Source organism: Ricinus communis, chromosome 3 (assembly GCF_019578655.1).
Source record: "Ricinus communis isolate WT05 ecotype wild-type chromosome 3, ASM1957865v1, whole genome shotgun sequence".
NCBI lineage: Eukaryota > Viridiplantae > Streptophyta > Magnoliopsida > Malpighiales > Euphorbiaceae > Ricinus > Ricinus communis.
Window position 1 is genome coordinate 186,643 of NC_063258.1, and position 25,276 is coordinate 211,918.

Genomic DNA, 25,276 nt, shown 5'->3' on the forward strand with positions numbered 1-25,276 from the left:
GTAAGAACTTCAATATCAATTAAGTGTCTAACCACCAAATTACAATATATGAGTACATTTTCTCCTAGCTGTCTATGTGACCAATTCATTTAAATCGATTTTTAAGAATTAGGATTCAATGTTTCACTTCAAATCTCAGATTTAGGAATTTCATTTTATAGCGTTAGAAATTATATGTTATAAATTTATGGGATTTAAAAAAAAAAACTTTAGATGAATAAACCACTATATTTTAGGAAAGTAACTAATCTAATATCCAATTAAAAATTAAATGACTATAATAAGATAAAAAAATTATATGACCAAAATAAAATTTAGTATAAATTAAAGTGAATATTCATATAATTATCCTTTTATTTATTATTTCATTTAAGCAATAGGGAACTCACGGTGGAGTTCCTAGCAATTATTATATCATGGAATCTGATTCATAATACACTATGTGCCCAAACTAAAACATGTAAGTTTTGGCTGTTCGATAGATTTGTTTTGTAAATCCTAAAGTTGGCCGGTATGATTGAAAGCTAATTGACACTTTATTTATTAAATTCCTAATTAACTAAAAATGTAAAAATAATACAAATTTAAATTCATTGCAAAGTATAAAAATTATCATACTATAAAATAATTCTTTTACATATTCCAACTCTTTATTTTATATTATATTTTACAAATAACTCATTATTATATTTGTTGTTTCATTTTTTATATTTTTAATGTATTTTATACTTCTTTTTAATACAACACTAAATTTATTTTTTTAATAATATGATAGCATTTTTATGGTGTATACTGGTTTATACGACTGTTTATAAATGTGTATGCAAATATAATCAATAAATTATTTATGAAAGGTGAACATATTTTAACAAATGAATATTGGATCAGCTTTTTTGAATACTGATTTGGAGATAAAATGGTATTTTTTCAAATTTCTTAAATATTGATTTGTTTGTTTTGTTTATTTGTAATACATGTGTTTATTTTATATACATGAATATCATATGCATTTGATGTATATTTTAATTATGGATAATGAAATGTTCATTGAATGTTCATTTATTCAATTGTTATTAATGCAATTAATATTTGTTTCATATAATGAACATTATAATTTTGCATAATAAACATTTTACATTTAATCAAGGAATATTAGTTAGTGTTTTTTCACATATGAATATACTATTAATTATTTTCTATTTTATATTGCACCATCTAAATTTTTTTTTTTTATCGATATGGAACTCTATAAAAGCTTGATAATCAGTTCAAATGTCAAATTTGAATAATACTTATTTTATTCTCCTATATTTTCTATTAATTAAGCCTTGAAACAAAAGAATTTTTTCATTGTCAATAATTTTCCATCGCTCTATATCTTTCCTTTTTTCTTTTTCTTACACCAAAATCCGTCCTAAATACAGATTTTATAGACAGTCTCAATAAATTATTAACAGCTACACTTAGTCTCATTTTAGTTTTAAATTCTTAATTTATTTTATTTTGATTATTTAACTTTAATTTTAATTATAATTTAGTTATATTGTCAATAAAGAATTGGCACGTTATGTTTGTCTTTTTTAATTACTCTTTTTTTATTGTCACATGTCAATCTTTCATTTACAAAGTGACAATTACAATATAATTAAAATTGAACGATTGAAATAAAATAAATTAAAATTTTATGATTAAAATAAAATTAAATAGACCATTTGTATAATTATTTCAATCATTTTGATGAGGAATTAAGATGTTAATGGCTAAAGTTATGTCTTCAGCCTTTTACAAATTAGGATCTCCTTGTTGCATGCTATGCATGAGATTGAATGCTGGCAGTGGTAGCACAAATTTTATTGGATAAGGGCGGACAAAGATTGGATTTTCAAATGCTTTACACTTTTAAAACCACCGCAACTTGATGGGCCTCCAAGCGGCTAGAAATCATACGTAACCAAAGGATTCTTGCTCTGTAAATCCTGCCTAGTCTCCATTATAGAACCATATAGAAGCTACCCCATGAGAGCACCACCAAAACATTATTTATAACTCACCAACAATCTAAGAAAATACACCCTAAACAAAGAAAATACAAGAATGAAAATAAGAGAAATGGAAGGGGTGCCCTATTCCAATTATTCTCTAAGATGTGTACTTCAATTACATATGGTATCCTCTATAGAACATCAAGAATGAAAAGCATTTTATACTTACAATTCTACGTTCGAGCATTAACAGATATAGTAAGATTTGGTATAAATTTTGCTTAATTGGATAAAATTGTGGTTTAATGCTATCATTAAAAAGGGTTAAGAATAAACAAGAAACAAATAAAAGAAATCCAACACGAATTTAATTATAGACAATTAGACTCATTGTGGCATGTCTCATGCCTTATGATCTTTGGTTGCTAATATATTTTGCAATCGAGTGTGAAAGGAATCCGAAGCTCTCAGATTTTATTTTTTTTATACAAGTTATTGAATAAATGTAGCTGCATTTTATGTGTTTTATTATTTTTACATTAATGTTCTTTGTATAAATTTTTACATATTTGATGCGATATATAATAATTTTATAAAATTGTCTTTAATGTTTTCAGATTACTTTTTTGATTGAAAAATAATTGCGTAAAAACCATATATGCCACATTAATTGGGTGAAAATTGGTACAAAACTTATTATGTGTGTTTATTATTTTTTTTATTTTTATAGAAAAAATTATTTGTTTTTATAAAATTGGGAATTAATTGGTTGCATCAACCATAAAATGGAATAAGTCCACTTGATTTTTGGATCGGTTGTATTAAAGCTATCTTTGAAGATATAAAGTTATGAATTTGAATCACAATTAAACCTAATTGTATATCATGTTTTGCTTTAAAATTAAACATATCTTGGTGGAGTAAATTCAAATTTAATCTTGATTAATTTCACTGAATTTCATACATCATAAAGGCATGATAAATTGCATTATTGATTATCCACATTAGCTTATATATTGGTTGTATTAGGATGACAGTGAAACAAATTAGTCCATACGCAAGCCAGAGAAAAATGTGAATAAGCCAGAAATACGTTGTTATGTTTTCAGATTAATTTTATTTTTATTTGAACTAATGGATTTTCACACATACTTCATAAGATTTTTATTTATTTTATTGGACCTTATATTTTAGATTTTGTTTTGATTAAGGATTTATGGATTTCAATCAAAATAAAAATAAAAGTAAGAACACTTAATAAAATGAAAATAAAAATTAAGGAGCTCGATAAAATAAAACTAAAAGATTTAAAGATTTATAAATATAAATTTTTCTTTTATTTTCTATCTAATACTGATATATCTTCTTGAATGGCATGGAACATGAATAAATATCATTTTCATGATTCTTTATTTATTCACTATTAAAAATATAATCACTACAATTATTAGACCCAAAAAAATGAAAAACAAATGTCAAAAGATTAAGCTTTATTTCACCAATAAATACAGAAGCCTTTCCAAAAGTCGCACACGCACTGTGAAAGTACTGTCATTAGTAGTTATATTACCAATGGCTTCCCTCCAAAACTCCAACTCTGGGAGCCAAATTCCAGCAGAGGTGCTCATTCCTCGGATTAAGCAAATCCATGGTGCCATATCCAAGCTTGATTCGTTACGACCTTCCAAGCAAGTGAATAGCCTCTTCTCCCACCTTGTCAAATTATGTATCCTTCCTTCGTCTATAAATATTACTTCCTTACCAAAAGAAGCCCAAGAAATGCGCAAAAGCCTCATTGATCTCTGTGGCCGAGCTGAAGGTCTATTAGAGCTTGATTTTGCAACATTCTTAATCAAAAGTCCTCAACCTTTTAACCACCTTAATCTTTTCCCTTACTATGGAAACTATGTCAAGCTAGCCAACTTGGAATATAGAATTCTAGGCGAAATTAGTATCATTCAGCCTAAGAAGGTTGCGTTTATAGGATCCGGTGCAATGCCTCTTACTTCAATTATAATGGCTACCCATCATTTGAAATTGGCTCAATTTGATAATTTTGATATTGATGAGTCGGCTAACGAATTTGCTCGCAAAATTGTGGGTTCTAACAGTGATCTTCAGAAGCGAATGAAGTTTGAAACATATGATGTAATGGAAGTGAAAGAAAAGCTAGGAGAATATGATTGCATATTCTTGGCAGCTTTGGTTGGAATGACCAAAGAAGAGAAAGTGAAAATTATTAGGCATATAAGGAAGTATATGAAGGAAGGAGGAATTTTGCTAGTGAGGAGTGCAAATGGTGCAAGAGCATTTCTTTACCCTGTCGTTGATTACAAGGACTTGGTTGGCTTTGAATTTCTCTCCATTTTCCACCCTACTAATGATGTGATCAACTCGGTTCTTTCCATTCGTCGTTCTTTCTCTATCGTAAAAAGCTTATATGCACGTAAGTGTTTTCTCTTCTTTCTTCGTCTTTATAACTTTTTCTAATAAGTTCGCCAGAAATTTTCTAAAGGGAAATTATTTGGGCATAGCCATATGAATTACTAAAGCAATAGTTCTTGCTCTACTATTCTTGTGGTGAATGTCCCAGCAGAGAGTAGTTCTAGTGATGATTTGTTGGGGGATAGTGGGGGCGTGGGAGCACAGGCATTGTTTTTGGGAGTAACAAATCTCAAATCTACCTTATGTCTTAATTAGTATGATATTCTTGCGAAGTTTGTTCGTCATAAGGACTTTAAACTTGGTAAGTTACTTGGGGACTGATGACCTAACACCGAGCAGGATGTTTGTACATAAGGACTTAAAGGGTGGGTCAAGATTTTCTCTTACTCTTTTGTTTGTAAATGTCCTTTAAAGGTATTATGTGATGTTAATTAGCTCTCTCCGCTAGCTGGAGTGTAATGGCAGGTATAAGGCTGAAGAATGGTTTTGTTAAGGTTAAGTATAAGATGGATATTGGAGCTTCACAGCTCAAAAGAATTGCTTATTGTTCTATAATGTCACTTTATCCTTTCAAAATTGAAAAAAGAAAACTAAATATATCATTGGTTAGTGTAGTTTAGAGGTGGGGTGAGGAGCATGCGGTTCGCATATCCTTTGCAATTTAAGGGTCCAAGCAAGCTGATGACTGATGAAATATTCCAAAGTTGCTCTTTTAAAAATAAATATAAGCATGACCTTGTAGACCTATGTGATGATATAAAGGCGATTAACTTGGTTATAATTCCTTTTCCCAGGTTTTTTCCATTTTATCGTGAACGACTTCCTAATCTTTTTCCCTAACTTGTTTGTTGCTTTTTTTGGCAGAGATGGACCAGGCCCTTAGAAATAAGATGGCTGCCAAGCAAATCATGCAAGCAGAAGCTTGGAAGAAAAGGAAGATCTTGATTGAGGACTTTTCTGAATCACAAGGAGTTCATTACCAAACTAAATCCCCATATGGTCTGGCATCTAAACATCACGTTATGGTTAATCCTCCTAATATTTATCCCATTGTACGCGTTCTTTCCTATGGTTCAGGGTCTTCACAGAGAACTACATCTGACCTTCCTCCTACCACCTCCAGTATCGGAGGAACACATGAGGGATATAATCGAGCACCTGTCGAGCCGGTGCTTAAGTTTGATAAATATTTCACCGACCTCTTCAGCGTTGATTTTTCATTGCATGCAACAAACATTAATGACATGCTTATTCCAAATGCAATGTTGTCGCGCAACCTGGATGATTTGATCAAAGTAGGAGATCATAGTTTCCTCCAACGATCAATGCAATATGATCTATCTAGGGTAAAGGTTCTTTTCTAGTATTTATTTTTTTCCTTGTCGTTTTGTTTGACCTCCTATTTGCTATACGACGTGCGTGTACTTCGTATTTTTGTAGGCGCTTCAGAATAGGTACATAATGGAGTCCTGCATTAGGGAGGCAAAGAGCAACAAGCTTTTTGACGTAGAGATGGTAAAAAATGCTGTTGAAAAGCAATTAAAAAACCATTTCATGGCAGAGAGACGTTCCTTAGTGGAAAGGAATGAGATAGCTAAGGCTACCATCAAATCATTGAAAGAAGAGATTACTCGCTTGAGGGCCCAAATTGCCGAACTAACAGCACAAACAGAATCCTCTGAAGCTTCTGTTCAGTTATTGGAGGATGAAGTTACTTCTCCGAAGGGTCAGAATAATGAATTGTATTCTCTAGCCCCTCAATTATCGGCTCAGCTAAAAAGAAAGGACCATGAGATGGTTGAGCACTTAGAGAAATTTCGAGATCAAATGTTAAAGGCCTTGGTAGGTTCATATCCAGACATTGACTTCTCATCATTTAACGATTTCACCATGAGTCATAACGAGGACACTGATAATAATCCTCCTAGCGACCCTCTGACTTCTCCAATAAGTGGTTTGCCCATTGTTCCTACTCCCAGACTCTCTACATACACATCAGGCAAGCAATTTACTCTTCATGATCCTGAAATTGCTGAAGGAAGGGATTTTGCCCTTAAGTCCTAATTATCTGACTTGTTCTATCTTTAGCACACCTTTTCATAATGCACCAGTAACAACCTCAACTGTTACTACCTTCTTCCTTAGAAAAATAGGCTTTGTTTTTTCTTTTTGGTCCGTCCCAAATTATAGCCTAATCTCAATGTTAGTTTAGTAATTATCAAAAAACCCTTTACGAATTCACATAGACACCATGCAATTAGTTTTTACATTTCATACTTTGCAAGTTGTAGCTTTTGTACAAAGTTTAATGAGGTATTTTACAGAAATAGTGATACAAATTACTCGCATTAACTAAAAAAATTATATTTCTTAATTTGCAAGTAAATTGAAAATGGACTATCTTTTGGAATGGAAAAAGTACTTAAAACGTATGGATTGAAAACTCAGCTTTTAGGTTAAAAAGTTAAAAAATTAAAAAGAGGTCAAATCTGAAAAGTCAACCATCAAGAATTGTTGATTTCTGAAGGGACTTTAATGCTTTTATATCCAATCAGCTATATATTCATGTGTTTGGATATTTCTCCATGCTTTTGGACGTTTCTCTTTCCCATGTCCAAACCTTCATATTTAGCTAGGATTCCTAATCAGTTTTATTGTAAGAATTTGATGCCTCCTAACCATTCTAAACACCCATAAATACATCCTTAATGTTAACCTAGTGAGGGGACACACAATTAGACATATTGTAGGGCAAACTAACTACTTTCAGATAGAGGAAAGTAAGTGAAGATTGAGAGAAAAAGCTTGAAATATAAGGAATTTGAGGAAATAAATTAGATTTAGATTCTAGGGTTCGGAACTCATTATATCTTGACTCAAAGCTCAAAATTTATTGCTATTAGAGTAAACCTAATATCATAAACGCGAGGACATAAATTTAATCAATCTATTTCTCATTTTCTTATGGTTTTGTGTGTCTTTACTATTGATTTTAATATTTTTCATGTGATTAAAAGAAGAGCGGTAATGAATTCATTATGCATTGCCAAGCACATAATAAAATTAAGTTTTATGAAACTATCTCATTCTTTAAATGATCATGCACAAGCACAAAATTAGATATTACTAAGATCTCTCATACTTCACATGATCATACAAGGCATACTTTCTCATAATATATACGTCATATCTAAAAGTAAGCCTAATTGAAGTATAACCATTATAGAATCTATAAAGTTTCATGAATATTGTAATTGTTGCCGTGCATATGGATATAAAGCTTTTCTTTTTTAAAGTTACCTCCACCTTGCATCATCATATAGAGCAAAATATAAGAATGTCATTTCATAAATTTTACTCCTATTATAGAGGAAATGGTTTTATTGTTTATAACTATTTCACGAAGATGAAACAACTCAAAACCAAGATGGTTTGGTTTCAATTGTAAAAGGTTTTAAAAATAATTACAAAACTACTCCCTTTTCAACTGTATAACAATTTTTACACTTTTTATTTTCTTTTTTACGTTTTCTTTTTTGCTTATTTCTTCTCCGCAAAAGAACTTGTGAATGAGCCTAAGCAGGACCATGTGCCGCTGTTCATTTTGCTGCCAAGGAGTCTAAGCACTTGGCCCTTGCTCAGTCTGTGAAACTGTGGATTAAGCTTAACCAGCTCCATGTTGTTCCCACAGTTCCAGACATGGTTGTTCCCACTGCTGCCCACTGGTCTGAGAAGTATAACCATGTCGTCAAGGACATGACCCAGAAGGGTCATACCATTCAATCTTTGTTTGTCCATTAGATTAGTTTCCAGTTCTTCGCTTCATTACGCGGGGTAGAGCAGATCTTCCTTTGGTTCCTGTGAATGAGATAGCCAAGGCATTTATACAAGGTAAAGCAAAAGCATGGGAGAAACCAAACTGCGCAGTTACAGGTGGTGGCGGAGTCCAGAATGTCACCTGGCAAGGCTTTGGCGTTGCCGGAATCGTACAACAGAGAAGGTCACTTGAATGTTTAGAGAAGAGTGTTTATGTCAATTTGGAAGTACCTTTGAAGCAGAAGGAATGTTTTTGAATGCAATTTCTTTGACATTACTGTGAAAGGAAGAAGGCATGAGAAACTTCAAAGGAAGATCAACAAGCTCACCTCCTAATCCCATTTTTTGTTTCTTGATGACTGAAAACGACACAATTTTCTTTTATCAGAAAATATTTCATAGCAAGAGCTGACATAATTGATTGACAGTAAGAGCAAAAGATATAAACCAAAAATAAATCAACTATGAAAATCATTAAAAAAACCCAACTGGGCATCCAAGTTGAAGAGAGAAAAAGGGAGTGCAGATGTGATGATTAAGAGAAAGAAAGGGTAGAGAAAATTAGTTGAGAGGAGAAGGAAAAAATATATAAAAAGTAACAGTTTGGTAAAATAAATAATAATATATTATTGATTTACTTGGTTTTGGAGTTGATAAGATTTTCTTTTCCTTGATCTAACAAAACAACAATTTTGTGGGGTTTATCAATCCATTGATATCCGAGGAATTTACACTTTATACGATATTTTTTAAAATGTTATTTCTCATAGTTTCAGTTTAAATTAAAAAAAAATTATTTAAATTCTTAAATTATTTTAGTAATTAAATAAGTTGAGTTAAATATTTATCAATTTATTAGATTAAAGAAACACTAAAATAATATACTAAACTAAATCTGTAATATACGATATTTTTAAATATTGTTTCTCATATTTTAAGATTATTTTAATAATTAAATTCGCTGAATTAAATATCTATTAATTTATTATATTTAAATAAATATTGAAATAATATAGATTGAATATAATAATATACGATATTGTTAAATATTATTTCTCATATTTTCAGTTTAAATAAGAAAATGATATTCAAATTTTTAAGATTATTTTAATAATTAAATTCGCTGAATTAAGTATTTATTAATTTATTAGATTCAAAGAAACATTAAAATAATATAATAAATTAAATACATAAAAGAATAAAAATAAAAATAAAATAACATATATGCATATTAAAACTATTAATTAATTAAAATACTTAGAGATTAAAATATTTACTAACACTTAAATAAATTTTGAAAAATACTAAATTTTGAATTATAAATTGAAAAAATTTAGGATATTAGTAATTATCTCTAAATGATTTTTCATTGACTTTTAGTTGATGTTAGATAAGTGTGGTTTATGTTTTGTTAGTATTTGATTGATTTTTTGTTATTGTCTAATCCATATCTTTTTAAATTTTAATTTTATTTGTTTTTATTTATAATTTTCTTATGACCGATTGATTTTGTTGATTTTTAGTTAATTTTAGTTGATGTATGATTTTTAAAAATATTTTCATATAATTGATGTTTAATTAACTTTTAAAATATTTGACTTGAGCATATTTTTATAAATATCCAAAAAAGAATTCTTCTTATAAAAGGTATGTTTATAAAGAACTCTTGTCAAAACTAAAAAAATTAAGAATCTAAAGAAACACGAGAGCCTAAAAAATTATTTGAACATAAAAAGGTTACTACCATTTGAATATTGAAAGTGATAGAGTTGGTGAGAAGATTGTGAATGATAAAGAGCCAAAACAAAAGAATAATAAAGAATGTGTTGAACATATTTTGAAAAAGGTCACATACTTATGAACGAGCAGCAAATTGACATCATGCTTGAAGAACTGAAAACTATTTTAAATAAATAAATAATATAAAATCTCTCAATATTATAAATTTAAGGAGGGGCGAAGCTGAATCCTTCATTTAAAATCGCCATCAATATAAAAAATCAAAAAAAGTATGACAGATATTTTAAATTTTGATCTTAATTTTAGGTATGATAATGTGTTTGTAAGTGATAACTTATTAAATATATATTTAACAATATATACTTGAGGTTGTTTACATCCATGCTATTTATTACGTATGAATATTGACACTTTGCATAATTCTTTATGCAACAATCTTTTGGATTATACACTTGAATTCAAGAGCCAAAACACTAATTCACAATATGCAACAATCAAGAGCTAAATGGGTCTCATTTCTCATAAAGACAATGCCACGTCATATTTGACAAACGACATTATATTTCAAACATTGCAACCGTTTAAGAGAGAGGCTTGGAAGCCCCATTTTGTGCCAATTATTAAGCTATTTGTTCTAAAAATAGTTAAAGAGTTTATTTGTCTCTTGGACTAAACATTAGGGGCCAAAATGCACATTTGCCCTATGACTTATAGTTTTTGCACTTGTCTAACTCCACTCTCATCTTAAATTGTAAGGTGATATTAAATAAGCATTTGTGCCTTTTCTATTTATCTGAGATACTGCTCTCATTAATATTTATTATTTTCATGGACATATATATATATAATGAGCCAAATTTTCTCAATAAAACTCTAAATATTAAAATTTTATGAAGACATATTATGTTGTTTTTTAATAAAAAGTAACATATAGCATATTCATAAAAAAATATTAATTATAGATATTTATAAAAAAAGTAAATATGATTTTAAATGTCAATAATAAATATATTAATTTTTATTTATTTATTTAAATATAAAACTATTATATTATTAAAAATAAAATAATACATATAAATTTTTTTATAACTACTATATATTAATAATAGATTTTTATCTTTATAATAAATTATATGTTTATATTCATATATTTAAAAATAAATAATAATAATAATGATGATGATAATGATAATAATATAAATAATAATATAAAAATATTAAATTTAAAACATAAAAATAATTAATAGAAATTTTAAGAAATAGAAAATTTATTGACACAATATAATCGATAGAAAAAAATCATATATATATATTACATATGAAAACTTATTAGTGCAAGAAATAGATAAAAAATATTAAAATTGACTATATAAATATACTTCTCATATATATTTATCTTAATATATAATAAATACAGAAATTTCATAAAAAATAATATATTTTAAAAATATTAATATAAAATTGCTCATTCCCGGTCATCTTTGCTAGACCATGCTTGCTCATTTTCGGGATGGAGATTATTATTTAAATTTTATTTTCCCATGTAAATAAAAATAATATAACATACAAAGAAAACTTAATCTTTTATATTAATATAATTATAAATTAAATTATATATAATATATAAGATAAGATTTTTAAATGTAAAATAAGTAAAATAAAATAATCATGTAACCACATGGGTGATAAAATTTTAAAAGAAATATATGGTTTTAATGTGGCTTATATAAGAATTTATTATATGATATTAAATATTAATAAAATGAAATGATAATATTAAACATTTTATAATATTACATACAAATCAAATAAAATAATATTAATAAATATTTATTATAATAAAATAGTGGCTAAATATAATAAAAAATTACATAATACTAATTGACTATATATCTATCATAAATTTTCTAATTATTTCTTATAACCATTAAACTATATAGTTATGTAACTGAAATGATAATATTAAATGTTTATTAAAATAAGATATTTCAAACTAAGAATTTATATAATAAATTTATCAGTAATTGTGCTAATACACAAGCATAATGCTAGTTAATCATATAAAAGAGAGCTAACTTTTTTTCTTAATTATGCACACATTATCATTTTAAGGGCAAAGAAATTATGCATTTACTTATTTTTACCGGAGATTATTTACTACCTAGAAGTATACACAATTAGTTGAACTGCACATTTCATAAATTAATGGTTTATATTATTTATATGTTTCTTTTTATTCATAGAAGGGTAAACGGGCCATGAATTACATAATAAGAAATAGTTATTTCATTACAATCATCATGAAGACAAAACTCACCTAATACGGAAGAGAAAACTCAAGACCTTTTACTCTCAAAAGCAAATACTCATGCTATTTTAGCTAGATCTTAAATGTATTACACATATATCTAAATAAATTAGAGTTTTAAAAGTGCTCAATTAAAATTTTGATATATACTTACCTATTTTATTAATATGTATCATAAAATTAATCTCATTCATATGCAAAACTATTTTATTATTTATTAAAAATAAGTAGAAAAGTTTTAAAATATTAGAAATTAATAATTCCTCATCTGCTAAATAAGTTTTTCTCCATTAATTCATTTTAAATTATTATTTTAAGACATGGTAATAATAAACATTATTTGTATCATTTAATTAATATTATATCATGTTGACATACAAACTAAAAGTTGAAAGAGAAGTTCACGAAAACGTGATATAATATCTCTGCAGTACATCAAACATAGAAAATAACCATGTTTCTTCGATCTCCTCATTGGGGCACAAGAAAAAAAAAGGGGGATGGAAATTATTGAATTGAATAATGGAAACAATAAGTAAAGAAGATTAGGAATCAAATTACCCTCATTTTGTTTCCTTAAAAACTAGTGATTGGAGACATAGCATTCCCGAGGGAGACCTTGCGGGAAACGTTTAGTATCTTTGCAATAATTGTAGATCATGTAATTATCTTGCACCCATTTCATTTGACCTTGTCTTGCAAAATCAAGTTCTTCCCAGAGCCATGCATTGATGTTATTGAAGTTAGAAAGAACAGAATTTGGGCTGCAAGAAGATGCTCCATTATACCAGATACAAGCATTGGCGTTGAAGTTCCTATAGGAAGCAGTGAATGGAGCTTGACTCCAATCTGTCTTGACAAGTCCACCTCTTGTAGCCCAGTCATCAGCATTCCATAAACTAGAGTAAATCCTCATTGGTTGATTTTTTGGGAATGGAACACCAATGTTCTCCATGTTCTTGAACTCTCTAATAGGAGTCCCATCAACAGAAAAGCTGAAACACAGGTACAAAATATTTATGTTAATACCACAAAAATAAATCATCTAAATGAGACTTCAAGATTTTGGAATAATGGGTTTGCTTTAATTGCTTACACGATGCGTTGAGGATTCCAAATGATGGAATAGGTGTGGAAATCTGCAGTTGGATTAAACCATAGATAGAATTGTTGCTCTCTGTTACCTTTGCCTTGGGTGAACACATTAGTGTGAAGAATGTAAGGGTCACCACTCAAATTCCCTAAGAACTCAAAGTCTATCTCATCCCATGCAGACCCTTTTGAGGATAACTGCAAATTCAAACATTTTATTAATCAAATGAGCACAAACTTTTTAAATGAGGCCAAATAGTAACTGAAAATATAAGCAGGAAGCTAACAACTTACATAATAGGCAGTGACAGTGCCAGCAGAGTTTCCAGGAACAAGCTTCAGCTGCATATCGATCTTTCCAAACAAATACTCATTCTTGGACTGAAATCCTGAGCCAGAAGCTTCGTCAAGAGAAAGAGTGAGAAGGCTGCCATTGTTGAGTATCTTAGCTTTGCTATCACCTCCCCAAGTGACATAGAAATCTTCGTAGAAGTTACCCGCACATGAAACCATCAACAAGTTGATGATCATCAGCACAAGGAATAGTAGCCTTGATCTCATTCTTGAAGCAAAATTAAGAACAAGAATGATTATGTATGGCAATAGTGAAAGAATGTAGTGAGAAGCTTGACGAGAAATAAACTTTGATTTTGCTAGTTTATATATAGAATATCTATAAGGAAAGGTCAGCTATAGATAAATAGAATAAAAAATTAACCTAAATTAAAGAAAGATTTGTTGATAAAAAAGACAAATGAGTTGTAAATTAAAGAGTAGTGTCTGTCATCAAATAATGGAGACCCATGAACAAAAGTTATGCTTGATATCAATTGTCAAACACGGTTTCTGGAGAGGCAAAATCTTCCCTATGAAACTGTTATGGAATCCAGTGGTGTCTTATCAAACTCGCATGAGGGTTCCCTTTTATTTTGGCTATCAAAGAAAAATATTTTTGGACAAAAATGAAAATAATTTTTAATTCTAGAAAAATAGTTTTATCAACTATATATCTATAATATTAATTTGTCAATTAATAATTTCTTCAAATGATTTTTATTTTACTACACTAATTAAATTTGATAATATTAAATTCAATATAAATATAAAAAATAAATATCATATAATATAATAAATCATGTTGAACATAAAAATGTATTTAAACATATGATGTGAATTTGATAAAAATACACATAAAGGTGGACACGTATCAAAATCTTTTGGGTCAACACAGACATAATATTACAGTGTCGTAAGAATTTGAAAAGAAAAATCTTATAATGGTATTTGAAGCAATATATTATTTATGCCGTCCTATGGATTAGACTTAGTTATTGTGTTTTGTATTAAAATTAATTTATTATTGTCATTATATGATATATAAACAGTAGAGCTAAATTATTTATATTTTATTTTTAATAAAAAATATATTTTATGTGTGTATTGTCATCCACACAATTACATTGTAAGAATATATTATAATTAATTATATTTATTAATAATGTATGTTATTGACTATATTTGATAAAATATAATATGGAAATAATTTTATATATTAAATTTTTAATAAGTGTTAGTTAGTTATTTAGTCAATTATATATTTGAGTTTTGTAAAATTTTTTTATGTAGCATACAGAATAATTGTATGTTAGAGGGTCTTCTTTTTTATCTATTTCCTTGTCTATTGATATTATTATTTGATTTTACATAATTTAGTTATTATAATTTTAATGAATATATTTTAAACAAGTGCAATATATTAAAAATTATGATAAAATTGATTTTGAAATTTTTATTTTAAAATTGATGCAGCTTTATTTATAATATTCTTTTAGATATTTATATCTAATTTTGAATAAATTTAGAATGTACAATTTTTTATGTGTTATATTAATAATTTAAATTATGACTGTATTAATGGTACTATGACTTTTTTTTTTATCTCTTTCCTTTAATTTAATTTAAATAGTTAAGATTTTAATCTTAGTTTTACAAAATCATTCAACTTACATAAAAAATAAATATATTTTTAAAATTATAATGATTAGTTTTTTATTTACATATAAAAATTTTAATTTATTAAACGGGTTATACTAATTGACCTGTTTAACTTAGTTACTAAACATTGTTCATATTTAAGTTTTTTGACATAATTAGTTAACGAGTTATATTCAGGTGAATCATTTTTATATTATTATATGTATTTTGATACGATATGAATAAACACGACACATTTGATAATAGATTTTTTGATAATTATGTATATTTTTATTATAAATATCTTTAAGTTTTTAATCTCAATTCGAGAAATATTAATTACCTAAATAACACATTAAAGAATACAATATATGGATTTTATGCAAATATAATTAGAATAAATTATAAATAGCTGAATTAGTTTTAAAAATTAAATTTAAATTAATAAATTATTTTTAACATTAAAGACTTATTATTAACAATTATTCTGTTTTTTTTTATCATAAATGTCTTCAAGTTTTTAATTTGATTCCAAGAAATATTAAAGCTCTAAAATAATATATAACAAAAGTCTTTTATGTACATGAATAATCATATACTAATACAATCAACCATAATATAAAAAATTAATTAGTTTTAGAAACTAAATTTTATTATCAGATTATGACATAAAAATTATTCAATTTCTTAAATATTTATTATTAATTCTAAATTTAGTAATGTTTTATTTTATTTCATTTTAGTTGAATATTTATTTTTATAAATGCCTTCAAGTTCTTAATCTCAATCGGAGAAAGATTAAGGTACTTTTGCTCAAGTTTATTTCCATTTTGTCGTGAAAGGAAAAAGAAAAGAAGAAGTTTATTTCCATTTTTTATTCTAGGGATTTAACATTTCTTCTCTCTCTCTCATCATTTTCTTCTCTCTTTCTCAGTCACCGCCGCTTTTCTCCCCTTCCCCTCCTCTCTGAACAGTCCGCCTCCGCCGTTGTCCTACCCTTTTCCACTCTATTGCTATCATCGGAGCCTTCAAAGACCAGTTATCCACTGTCTATTTCCACTGACTTACGGGTTCTCAATTTTTGGCTTTGCGAAAAACAACGATTTGAAGAACTTTGGTGTTACATTAAACCATCAAAAGGTATGTATTAATTAATTATATTGTGAATGATAATGACTCTTTCTTTTTCTGTTCTAGTTAGAATATAATTTTGTTTCCCTGTGAAAAAAAAAGAAGATAATCTATAAATCTGTTGCATTCGTATACATTGTCTGGTTGTTTAAGATTGACCAACAAAGTCTAAAGCTCTAAATCTTCTATTTCATATTTGATTAGTAACAACGAAAAATCAATTATCAGTAAAATAATGTTAAAGACCCGATCTTGTCTAACTTTGTAACCTCTGCCTCAAAATAAAAATAATGTCTAAATGAATCAATTTTTTTCCTTTCAGGCGTTAGAGCAATGCAAATTTGGAACGTAGATTAGAGAAGAACACTAAACACTTTTATATGGGGTTAAATGTAGCTCTCTATGTACTTGGGTATTTTGTGGAATGGAGTGAAATAAAAATGTACTTCATGAACTGCTGTTAAATAACTATTTCTAGAAAAAGGAAGAAAATTGATATTGTGGGTTTGTTTGTCTAACTTTTCCGCTTGTGACATTTTATATATAATGAATATGCTTATTTTGGATTTCAGATTTGATATTCAATGCAAAGTAGTTACTTCGGTGTTATGCACTTCTCTCTCCTAATCCAGATTGTTCTAAAATTTTGCTACGGCCCCAAATAAAATCCAGCCTATGAATGGCTATCATTCCTTTGGGTCTTCTTATCTTAAGTCTTATGTCTCACCACCATACCATACACCGGCTAGCAGTTAATTGTTTTCTCATCAAGTTCACTGCTTTGCATTATAGAATTATGACGGTTTCAGTTGCAGATTAATCGAATCTGGTGAGGTGCAATTGTAAGAATGGCGAAGAAGGTGGAATTTAAATTATACAATACAATGAATAGACAATTGGAAGCCTTCAAGCCACATGTACCTGGAAAAGTTGGCATGTATGTCTGTGGTGTTACTGCCTATGCTTTCAGCCACATCGGTCATGCACGCGCCGCAGTTATTTTTGATGTCCTCTTCAGGTCCCTGTCTATCTTTTATGTAATTCAACTTGAATTATGCATTTGTTTATTTGTTTATATTTATTATGTGATTTTTTTATTATATAGCAAATTGATAAATAGAATTTTATTGAAAATGCATGCAATGTGATTCATATATGTGATACATAATACGAAAATGGACGCTAATGAAGGAAATTTGTTAGAAGGATGATGGAGTTAATTATTATAATGTAAATAAATGAAATTAAAATGTTTTACCAGTTGATAATGGGTAGGATATCTACTTATTACTGCTGTTTTTGAATTGATGATTATTTACTTAAACTGAAATCTTGCAGATATCTACAACACTTAGGTTATGAAGTTACTTATGTCCGAAATTTTACGGATATTGATGACAAGGTTTGAATATCTGTTTTAATTTCTCATTGGATACATTACATATATTCCTTTGTTCTCTTCTTTTATCATTTGACCTGTAAAAATAAGTTTGGAAAACTAGTTGCATGCAACACTTCCATAAATTATTGTCCAGAAAATAAAATAAATCAGTTGTGAAGCTTTTAATTCTGTAAGAATGAAAAAATGCAGAACTTCTTCAGCTTCTTTTAATAAATGAGGGGTTGGGTTATTGTTTTGGAAATTTGGTATCAAAGGTTTTGTAGAATGTCAGTGGAATTTTTTTCTCATGATAATATAAATTGCTTTTGTGTGTGGGGTTGCCAATTATTATCCTTTTGTGCACTTTAATTTATTCAAGGGTTAATTTTTGTTGCACCTCGCCAAGTTGCAAACTAAGATCTTATCAACTGCACATGTGAAGCACATAGTACTTGGGATGTATGAGTCTTCTGGCTGTTTGTGTATAACCTTTCCCTATAGGCGGCTTAGATGAGAAGTCCAATTCAATCAATTTTGCTCTCCCTTTGAGTCCAGGGTTTTTGAATTTAAAAAACTTTGAATTTGCTTACATTGTACTGACCTTCTTGCAACTGGATGTTAGAGTTTAATGTCAAAACCTCAAGTTTCCATCTCTCCTCTCTCTCTTTTAATTTATAAGATGAATTATTTACAAAATTTTCAACTGCATGATCTCTTAATGTTTTGCAGATAATTAAGCGAGCAAATGAGAGTGGTGAGGACCCATTTTCTTTAAGTAGCAGATTTTGTGAGGAATATCTTGTTGACATGGACAGTCTGCAGTGCTTTCGTCCTACACATCAGCCACGTGTGACTGATCACATAGAACAGATCAAGGATATGATCACACAGGTTATTTATTGTTCAAAAATTTGAATATGGAGTCTCAGAGTTTGTCTTTATGTTATGGAAGAGAAGGAGGACTTACAAGTATGTTGTATTTTGATTTTAATCGACAATGGCAAAAAGATTTGAACTGTAAAAATTGTTGAATATAATCTCTATCTCTCCAATATATAATAGTAACTTATTATGATAATAATGCAAAATTAGCTGAAGCTACAGCGCTAGCCCGTGCTTGGTTCTGTACTGTGAGTTACCTATTCTGGTCCTTCGTGATTGGATTAGTGCATATAGGAAACTTCAGAACTAGTTCAACTCTGACTGGGGAGACCAGAGTTAAGTTTTACTCTGTGGTAGTTGTTTTATTACTAAATATATGAATAATTAGTGTGATTAGTCTAAGAACATTGCATTTTGTGTTTATGTTAATTTATTTCTTTTAACACTTATCGAAAATTTCTGAAGAAGTAAATTCTTTGCCTGTTAGCTTCGGTTGTCTTGGGGTGATTTATTTATTTATTTTTTTGTTTTTAAAGTGGATAACAATTTTTTCTGCAGATCATCAACAATGGTTTTGCATACCCCTCCGAAGGAGATGTCTTCTTTGCTGTTGATAAATTCCCAAATTATGGTCAGTTATCTGGTCAGAAACTAGAAAACCATAGAGCAGGTGAACGTAATCCTGATACCAGAAAACGTAATCCTGCAGACTTTGCACTGTGGAAGGTAGTGGCCTCAGAAAATTACATCAACTTCAAGATTTTGTTAATACTATGTGATGCCAATCTTTCACTCATTTTTGCAGGCTGCAAAACCAGGTGAACCAAGTTGGGAAAGTCCATGGGGTCCTGGAAGGCCGGGGTGGCATATAGAGTGCAGTGCAATGAGTGCTCAGTATCTGACCTTCAAGTTTGATATCCATGGTGGTGGAAGTGATCTAATTTTTCCACATCATGAAAATGAGATTACACAAAGTGCTGCTGCATGCCAAGAAAGTAATGTGAGTTATTGGATTCATAATGGGCATGTTACAAATAACAATGAGAAAATGTCAAAGTCCCTGGGTAACTATTTCACAATCCGTGAGGTAAGAATGTAATATAATTGCTGCTGTTCCTCTTTTGTTTCTTTAGATCTTTTCTTTTATTGTTTCTATCACACTTACCTAATTTTTATTATCAAGTAAGGAGAATGCAGTCCCCACAAGTGCATGACCTATAGATAACCTACTAATTCGTGTAGGTTACTGAACGATATCATCCACTGGCTGTGAGACACTTTTTGATAAGCGCACACTATCGATCTCCCCTCAATTACACTGTTTTTCAGCTAGAAAGTGCATCAGATGCAATCTTTTACATTTATCAGGTTTGTTCTCCCAAGTTTTCATTTGAGAATTTTCCTAGTTCTTAGACAATGACAATCCATAAATGCATTAGAGACATGGATAAATAGGACAATCAAATTTGTTTGTGTAACAAATCCTGTAATGCAGCGAATTTGGCTTATGAGCTCACTATTTCTCCTAGAAACTCCTAATTTTGTACCTTTATTTCCAACTTAGGGGTTGTGCCTGGTTGGACAAGTGGGCCAAATTGTACAGAATCTTGGTTTTCTTTCATCCATCTTGTGCCTCGCAGATTAATTTCAATTTTGTAATTTGTGTGTTGGTCAGTGATATATATGTAAAACGTTGTTTGGATATTATGCTCTGTTTTCCTCGCTTGATATGCTTCATTTCATAATTTTCTGTATTACTGTGAACTGGTTTCTCATATGGATAAAAATGCAAGATGAAACATGCAAGTGAGCAGTGCTTGGAAAAACTTTGACATCTTTTTACATGTACATGTATTCTTCTGGGAAATTTGTTTTCTCATTATTGTAACTGTAGACGTTGCAAGATTGTGAGGATGCTTTATCAATGTTTCAAGATGGAAGTTTGAAGGAGGGTGCAGCACAGAATAGCAAGGTGGTTGGGATTACTGCTGATGCCAAAAAATGCATCAATAAACTTCGTGATGAGTTTGAGACAAAAATGTCAGATGATTTGAGCACTTCACATATATTGACTGGTGCTTTCCAAGATGCCTTGAAGTTCATAAATAGTTCCATAAGCATGTTGAAGGTATGATTTACATGCTTGTGATCCATTTTAAGATGCCTAAAGCATCTGAATATCTTTTCATAAGTCTCCTGCGTGCAACCTTTTCATGTGTGCAAGTGAGGATTAACATCTTGTTTCCTTGACCTTTGCAGAAGAAACTGCAAAAGCCACAACAATTGTCATTGATTCAATCTCTTACTGAAATAGAGAGAGAAATAAAATTGGTTTTAAATATTTTGGGACTGCTTCCTCCTGGCACTTACGCTGAGGTAAGGTTTCCCGTTTTGCCAGATTTTTTATACTTACATTAAATATCAATTTCCGATTTTCTTGGTTGAAATTTACTGGCAATATTTCACTTTCGATTGGGCAGATTTTGCAGCAACTAAAGGACAAGGCATTGAAAAGGGCTGGAGTAACAGAAGATGATGTGCTCCGTAGTATTGAGGAAAGAGCACAAGCTAGGAAAAACAAAGAATTTTCAAGAAGTGATCAGGTCAGGGCTAATTTGGCTGCCAAGGGCATTGCACTAATGGATGTGGGTAAGGAAACAGTTTGGAGACCTTGTGTCCCTGTTGAACAAGAACAGGAGGCAGTATCTGTTGTAAAAGACCAAAATCCACCACCCGCAATATCAAGTTGATGAGTAGCCTTTATTTTGGTTTTCTTGTCAGTAAATCGACTTGCACAAAATGAAAACTAATATCTGTTTCAATTTATACTATTTATGTTGTAACATGCAGGGGCTTTTACTTGTAACGGCCTTCTTACAGGACATGATACAGATTTCATCATAAACGTGTAACTTTTTCTCCAATAGAGGAATATATGGGTTCGGGACCCATGTTGTCTCGTAGAGTTCAACTGGTTCTGGAGTTGATTATTTCCTTCGCTCGGAATTATGCTTGCTTATCAGATACTTTGCTTTATTGTCTCTTTGATGCTGTGGAGTGAAATGGCCCTAAAGTTGGCTCTGTAGGAGTAAAAAATTCTTATGCAAATGCACAAAGTCTGAGCCCATTCGAAACCTGTAGTTTTCAGAATTTAAAAGGAGAGAAAAAAAAAAAAAGCAAGTACATCTTTTCTGAGAAACAGGTTTCGGAAAATAGTAACTATCAGGATTTAAGTCTGATTATCCTAATTAAAAAAATAAAAATAAAGTTTCTTGCATTCATCCAACCTTCCAGTCGCACTATGTCTCTGGAGAGGATTGGACTGGCTCATGAGAAGACACAAGCAGATATAATTTTCATTTTTGCCAAAGGCAGTCGTGCAGCTGTCACTTAAAATATTCGCTGCATTCTAAAATTTCTTGTCACGAGCGTTGATAGCAAAATTCAAGACCCTTATATCTTTAAAAATATTGAGCCTTCTTCCTCAGGTGGTATTGTTTGATGCTTTTACGAAGACCACCTTCGTCAAACGCATGCAACAGCGGTAGAAGGGCTCTTGATGTTTCGCCTGGTACCGCAGTCCAAAAATCCAAATGACGCGGACTCTATGCATGTTACTTAAATTTCATTAGCATCACTATTAGGTAGCGAGTTACAAATTGGGATTAAATATTAATTGCCTATCAAGTTTGGACTAATATATAAAAAGGTCTTTATATTTTTTATTACATTGAAATTTTCTTGAGTTTGAATAAAACTAAATACTACATTTTTTCGTCTTAGTTGAAGGACTAAATTAATAATTTAATATTATAATTTGATCTTTAAACTTATTATCAAGTATCAAACTCATCCAAAATTAATTTTATCATCAAATTAGAGTAATATAAATTAGTTTTAGTATCTAATTAAAGTAATATAAAATAAAACATTTCTAGTTAAAAAATAACATTTTATTGTTATTTTTATTATATATTATAGTTAAACTATATTAAAAGTAAAAATTAGGCCAAGTTAAAGAAGTAGATTTTAGAACTTGAAGAGAAAGTAGCCACCTCGATGGCTGAGATATCTTCATTAGAGTTACAAACGGTAATTGACATGCCACTTATTCATTTCTTTTAGAACCTATCCTTTAATGCCTTGTGACCCCATTAGTTCTAGTTTCTTTAAAGCTATATCAGACTAGAGAGACAACATAGACTACCCCTATCGTCTATGTCCCACCCGTTACCGACCAAAGCGATGATGTTCGAGTATACCTTGTGTGGGAAGATTTGAATATGAAAGCCTGAGATTTTATTGATCAATGATGTGTGTATATATTGTTTTTGAAATTCTGTGTTACAAGAGGGATATGCATTCTTGTTATATACAAATTGAGTGCAACGGTCCTATTGCTGATTTGTTACATTCCAACGTTAATTTCCTGTTTAGGGAGAGGTAGAAGCAGCCTTTTCCCTTAGGGGAGAGATGTTGCTCCTTCTTCCCTAACTAGGCCTGTGATGATCTAGATGTCTGAGGCCAATGACCAACAGTCAAAGACCGTTAGTCCTTACTGCCGGTCTTTGCCTGCTGAGCTTTGCAATTGTGGTATGATTTTGGTGCTTCGACACCTTGTTCTCATTGTTGGAACATGTGAGCTTGTCTTGGAAACAAGCAAATGGTTTCCAGCAGTTTTCCATAGCTTGTAAGTCCCTATGTAGTATTTAATTTCTTGTTTGACTTTGTACAAGTTCCTATGTTAGTGGCATTGTGAACTACTAGCTTGTAAGTCCCCATGTAGTATTTAATTTCTTATTTGACTTTGTACAAGTTCCTATATTAGTGGCATTGGGAACTACAACTTTTGTAATCTCTTCTCTATTTAAATCAAATGTTAAAGGCTGAAAATATAAAGAAAAAAAAACATATTTTCCAGCCATTTCCTCTCAATTTCTCTTCATCATTTCCATATTTCTTAAGAACTTGAGGTCAGATTTAGCTCAGTTTATAAGAACTTTAGCTCAAACCCAGCTAAGTTCTATTTCATTTCCGCATTTACAGTGGTATCAAAGCTCCTGTCCTACGGGCTGTGAGGCTAAAAACAGAAAATCTAGAGAGTCAAACACGTGAGGGAGAGAAATACCGAGTGTTTGAAAGATTTGTGAGATTTTTTGAAAAAGAAAAAGAAGAACAAGAACAAGAACAAGAACAAAACCAAAAAAATGGCTTCAAGTAGCTCATCAGCTCCAGCAGCTCCTACCTTCAACGGATCATTTTATCATTTGTGGTCAGTGAAGATGAAAACTTACCTCAAATCTCAAGGTCTATGGAAAGTGGTTGAGACAGATGAAGATCCTCCCGCTCTCAGGCCAAATCCAACAGTAGCTCAGCTCAGAGACCATGAAGAACAACTTCTCAAGAAAGATAAAGCCTTGACTTGCATCCACTCAAGCTTGGCAGATCATGTTTTCACCAGCATCATGGACCTGGAAACACCCAAAGCTATTTGGGATTACCTCAAAGAAAGCTTTGAAGGCACAAACCGAGTGAAAGCTGTGAAGCTCTTGACGCTCAAGAGAGAATTTGAGCTGCTCAAGATGAAGGATGACGAGCTAGTGAAAGATTTTTCATCAAGAATGATGGATCTTGTAAACCAAATTAGGCTGTATGGTGAAGCTCTACCTGATCAGAGAGTGGTGGAGAAGATAATGGTCAGCGTACCAAGAAAATTTGAAGCTAAAATTTCAGCTATTGAAGAGTCATGTGATTTGTAGAGGCTAACAGTAGTTGAGCTCATTAGCAAATTAGTAGCTTAAGAACAAAGAAGCTCAATGAGAGATGAAGAGACAACTGAAGGTGCTTTCTTTGTTTCTCATAAAGGAAAGAAGCCAAACAACAGAAATAGAAGAGGTACTAGCTACAAAAATCGAGCTCCAGAAAATTCGAGCTCAAAACAGGGCAAGCTTCCTCCTTGCTCCATTTGCAAGAAAACAAACCATGCTGAAAAAGATTGTTGGTACAAAGATGGTGAAAAACCAAAGTACAAATGCAGCTTTTGCAACAAGATTGGCCACACCGAAAAGTTTTGTAGAGCTAAAAAAGCTCAACAAGCTCAGACGCAAGCTCAAGAGCAGGTCCTTGCAGCTGAGGAGGAGAAATCACATCCAAGAGAGCATTTATTCATGGCTTCTCAAGCTAACAAAATAGCTCAGAATTACACTTGGCTCATAGACAGTGGATGTACTAGCCACATGACACCAGATGCTACAAGTTTTACTAGCCTTGACGAGTTAATAACAACCAGAGTGAAGCTGGGAGATGGCTCAACAGTTCAAGCTAGAGGAAGAGGCTCAATTTCTATCAACATTAAGAAATGTATCAAAGTTATCTCAGATGTTCTTTACATACCTGAGCTCAATCAAAATTTGCTTAGTGTGCCTCAAATGATTAGAAAAGGTTATGGTGTCTATTTCAAAAATGCATGCTGCTATATTTTAGATACCTGTGGTGTTGAGATAGCTAAAGTCAAGATGATTAGTA

At 30.3% G+C, this 25,276-nt stretch overlaps 4 protein-coding genes across 6 annotated transcripts; 3 read left to right on the plus strand and 1 right to left on the minus strand.

The window, feature by feature from the left end:
* Nucleotides 1–3,549: 3,549 nt before the first annotated feature.
* Nucleotides 3,550–5,819, plus strand: LOC125369490 (nicotianamine synthase-like). The gene is made up of 2 exons (XM_048372160.1): nt 3,550–4,428; nt 5,292–5,819. Exons 1-2 carry the CDS (start codon nt 3,555–3,557, stop codon nt 5,789–5,791), a joined length of 1,374 nt encoding a protein of 457 aa, XP_048228117.1. The 5' UTR covers nt 3,550–3,554; the 3' UTR covers nt 5,792–5,819.
* Nucleotides 5,820–12,838: 7,019 nt separating this feature from the next.
* Nucleotides 12,839–13,996, minus strand: LOC8261718 (probable xyloglucan endotransglucosylase/hydrolase protein 23). Its single transcript, XM_015727894.3, has 3 exons — nt 13,678–13,996; nt 13,388–13,581; nt 12,839–13,286 (listed from the first exon to the last, which is right to left on the minus strand). Exons 1-3 carry the CDS (start codon nt 13,942–13,944, stop codon nt 12,875–12,877), a joined length of 873 nt encoding a protein of 290 aa, XP_015583380.2. The 5' UTR covers nt 13,945–13,996; the 3' UTR covers nt 12,839–12,874.
* A 2,196-nt stretch (nt 13,997–16,192) lies between these two features.
* On the plus strand, nt 16,193–21,741 carry LOC8261719 (cysteine--tRNA ligase 2, cytoplasmic). 3 transcript variants are annotated; one of them, XM_015727896.3, is made up of 10 exons: nt 16,193–16,497; nt 17,298–17,506; nt 17,827–17,890; nt 18,599–18,760; nt 19,310–19,477; nt 19,557–19,838; nt 19,994–20,119; nt 20,646–20,879; nt 21,011–21,127; nt 21,232–21,741. In XM_015727896.3, the coding sequence occupies exons 2-10, from the start codon at nt 17,337–17,339 to the stop codon at nt 21,499–21,501; spliced, it is 1,593 nt and encodes a 530-aa protein (XP_015583382.2). In that variant the 5' UTR covers nt 16,193–16,497; nt 17,298–17,336; the 3' UTR covers nt 21,502–21,741. The 3 variants fall into 3 exon arrangements, with proteins under 3 accessions (XP_015583382.2, XP_002533372.2, XP_048227925.1); XM_002533326.4 differs by having other exon boundaries at nt 17,304–17,506; XM_048371968.1 differs by lacking the exons at nt 16,193–16,497; nt 17,827–17,890 and having other exon boundaries at nt 17,368–17,506.
* Nucleotides 21,742–23,958: 2,217 nt separating this feature from the next.
* Nucleotides 23,959–24,510, plus strand: LOC107262393. The gene has a single exon (XM_015727893.2). It carries the CDS (start codon nt 23,959–23,961, stop codon nt 24,508–24,510), a length of 552 nt encoding a protein of 183 aa, XP_015583379.2.
* The last annotated feature ends 766 nt before the right edge of the window (nt 24,511–25,276 follow it).

What these genes read in the sequence shown, in the direction of transcription:
- LOC125369490 (XM_048372160.1), top strand. Translation starts at nt 3,555, where the DNA reads ATGGCTTCCCTCCAAAACTCCAACTCTGGGAGCCAAATTCCAGCAGAG. An exon ending in CGTAAAAAGCTTATATGCAC is followed by an intron (nt 4,429 to 5,291) that starts GTAAGTGTTTTC and finishes TTTTTTTGGCAG; the next exon opens with AGATGGACCAGGCCCTTAGA.
- LOC8261718 (XM_015727894.3), bottom strand. Translation starts at nt 13,944, where the DNA reads ATGAGATCAAGGCTACTATTCCTTGTGCTGATGATCATCAACTTGTTG. An exon ending in GCACTGTCACTGCCTATTAT is followed by an intron (nt 13,582 to 13,677) that starts GTAAGTTGTTAG and finishes TTGAATTTGCAG; the next exon opens with TTATCCTCAAAAGGGTCTGC. An exon ending in TGGAATCCTCAACGCATCGT is followed by an intron (nt 13,287 to 13,387) that starts GTAAGCAATTAA and finishes CCTGTGTTTCAG; the next exon opens with CTTTTCTGTTGATGGGACTC.
- LOC8261719 (XM_015727896.3), top strand. Translation starts at nt 17,337, where the DNA reads ATGGCGAAGAAGGTGGAATTTAAATTATACAATACAATGAATAGACAA. An exon ending in ATTTTTGATGTCCTCTTCAG is followed by an intron (nt 17,507 to 17,826) that starts GTCCCTGTCTAT and finishes GAAATCTTGCAG; the next exon opens with ATATCTACAACACTTAGGTT. An exon ending in GTTCCATAAGCATGTTGAAG is followed by an intron (nt 20,880 to 21,010) that starts GTATGATTTACA and finishes TGACCTTTGCAG; the next exon opens with AAGAAACTGCAAAAGCCACA.
- LOC107262393 (XM_015727893.2), top strand. Translation starts at nt 23,959, where the DNA reads ATGGCTTCAAGTAGCTCATCAGCTCCAGCAGCTCCTACCTTCAACGGA.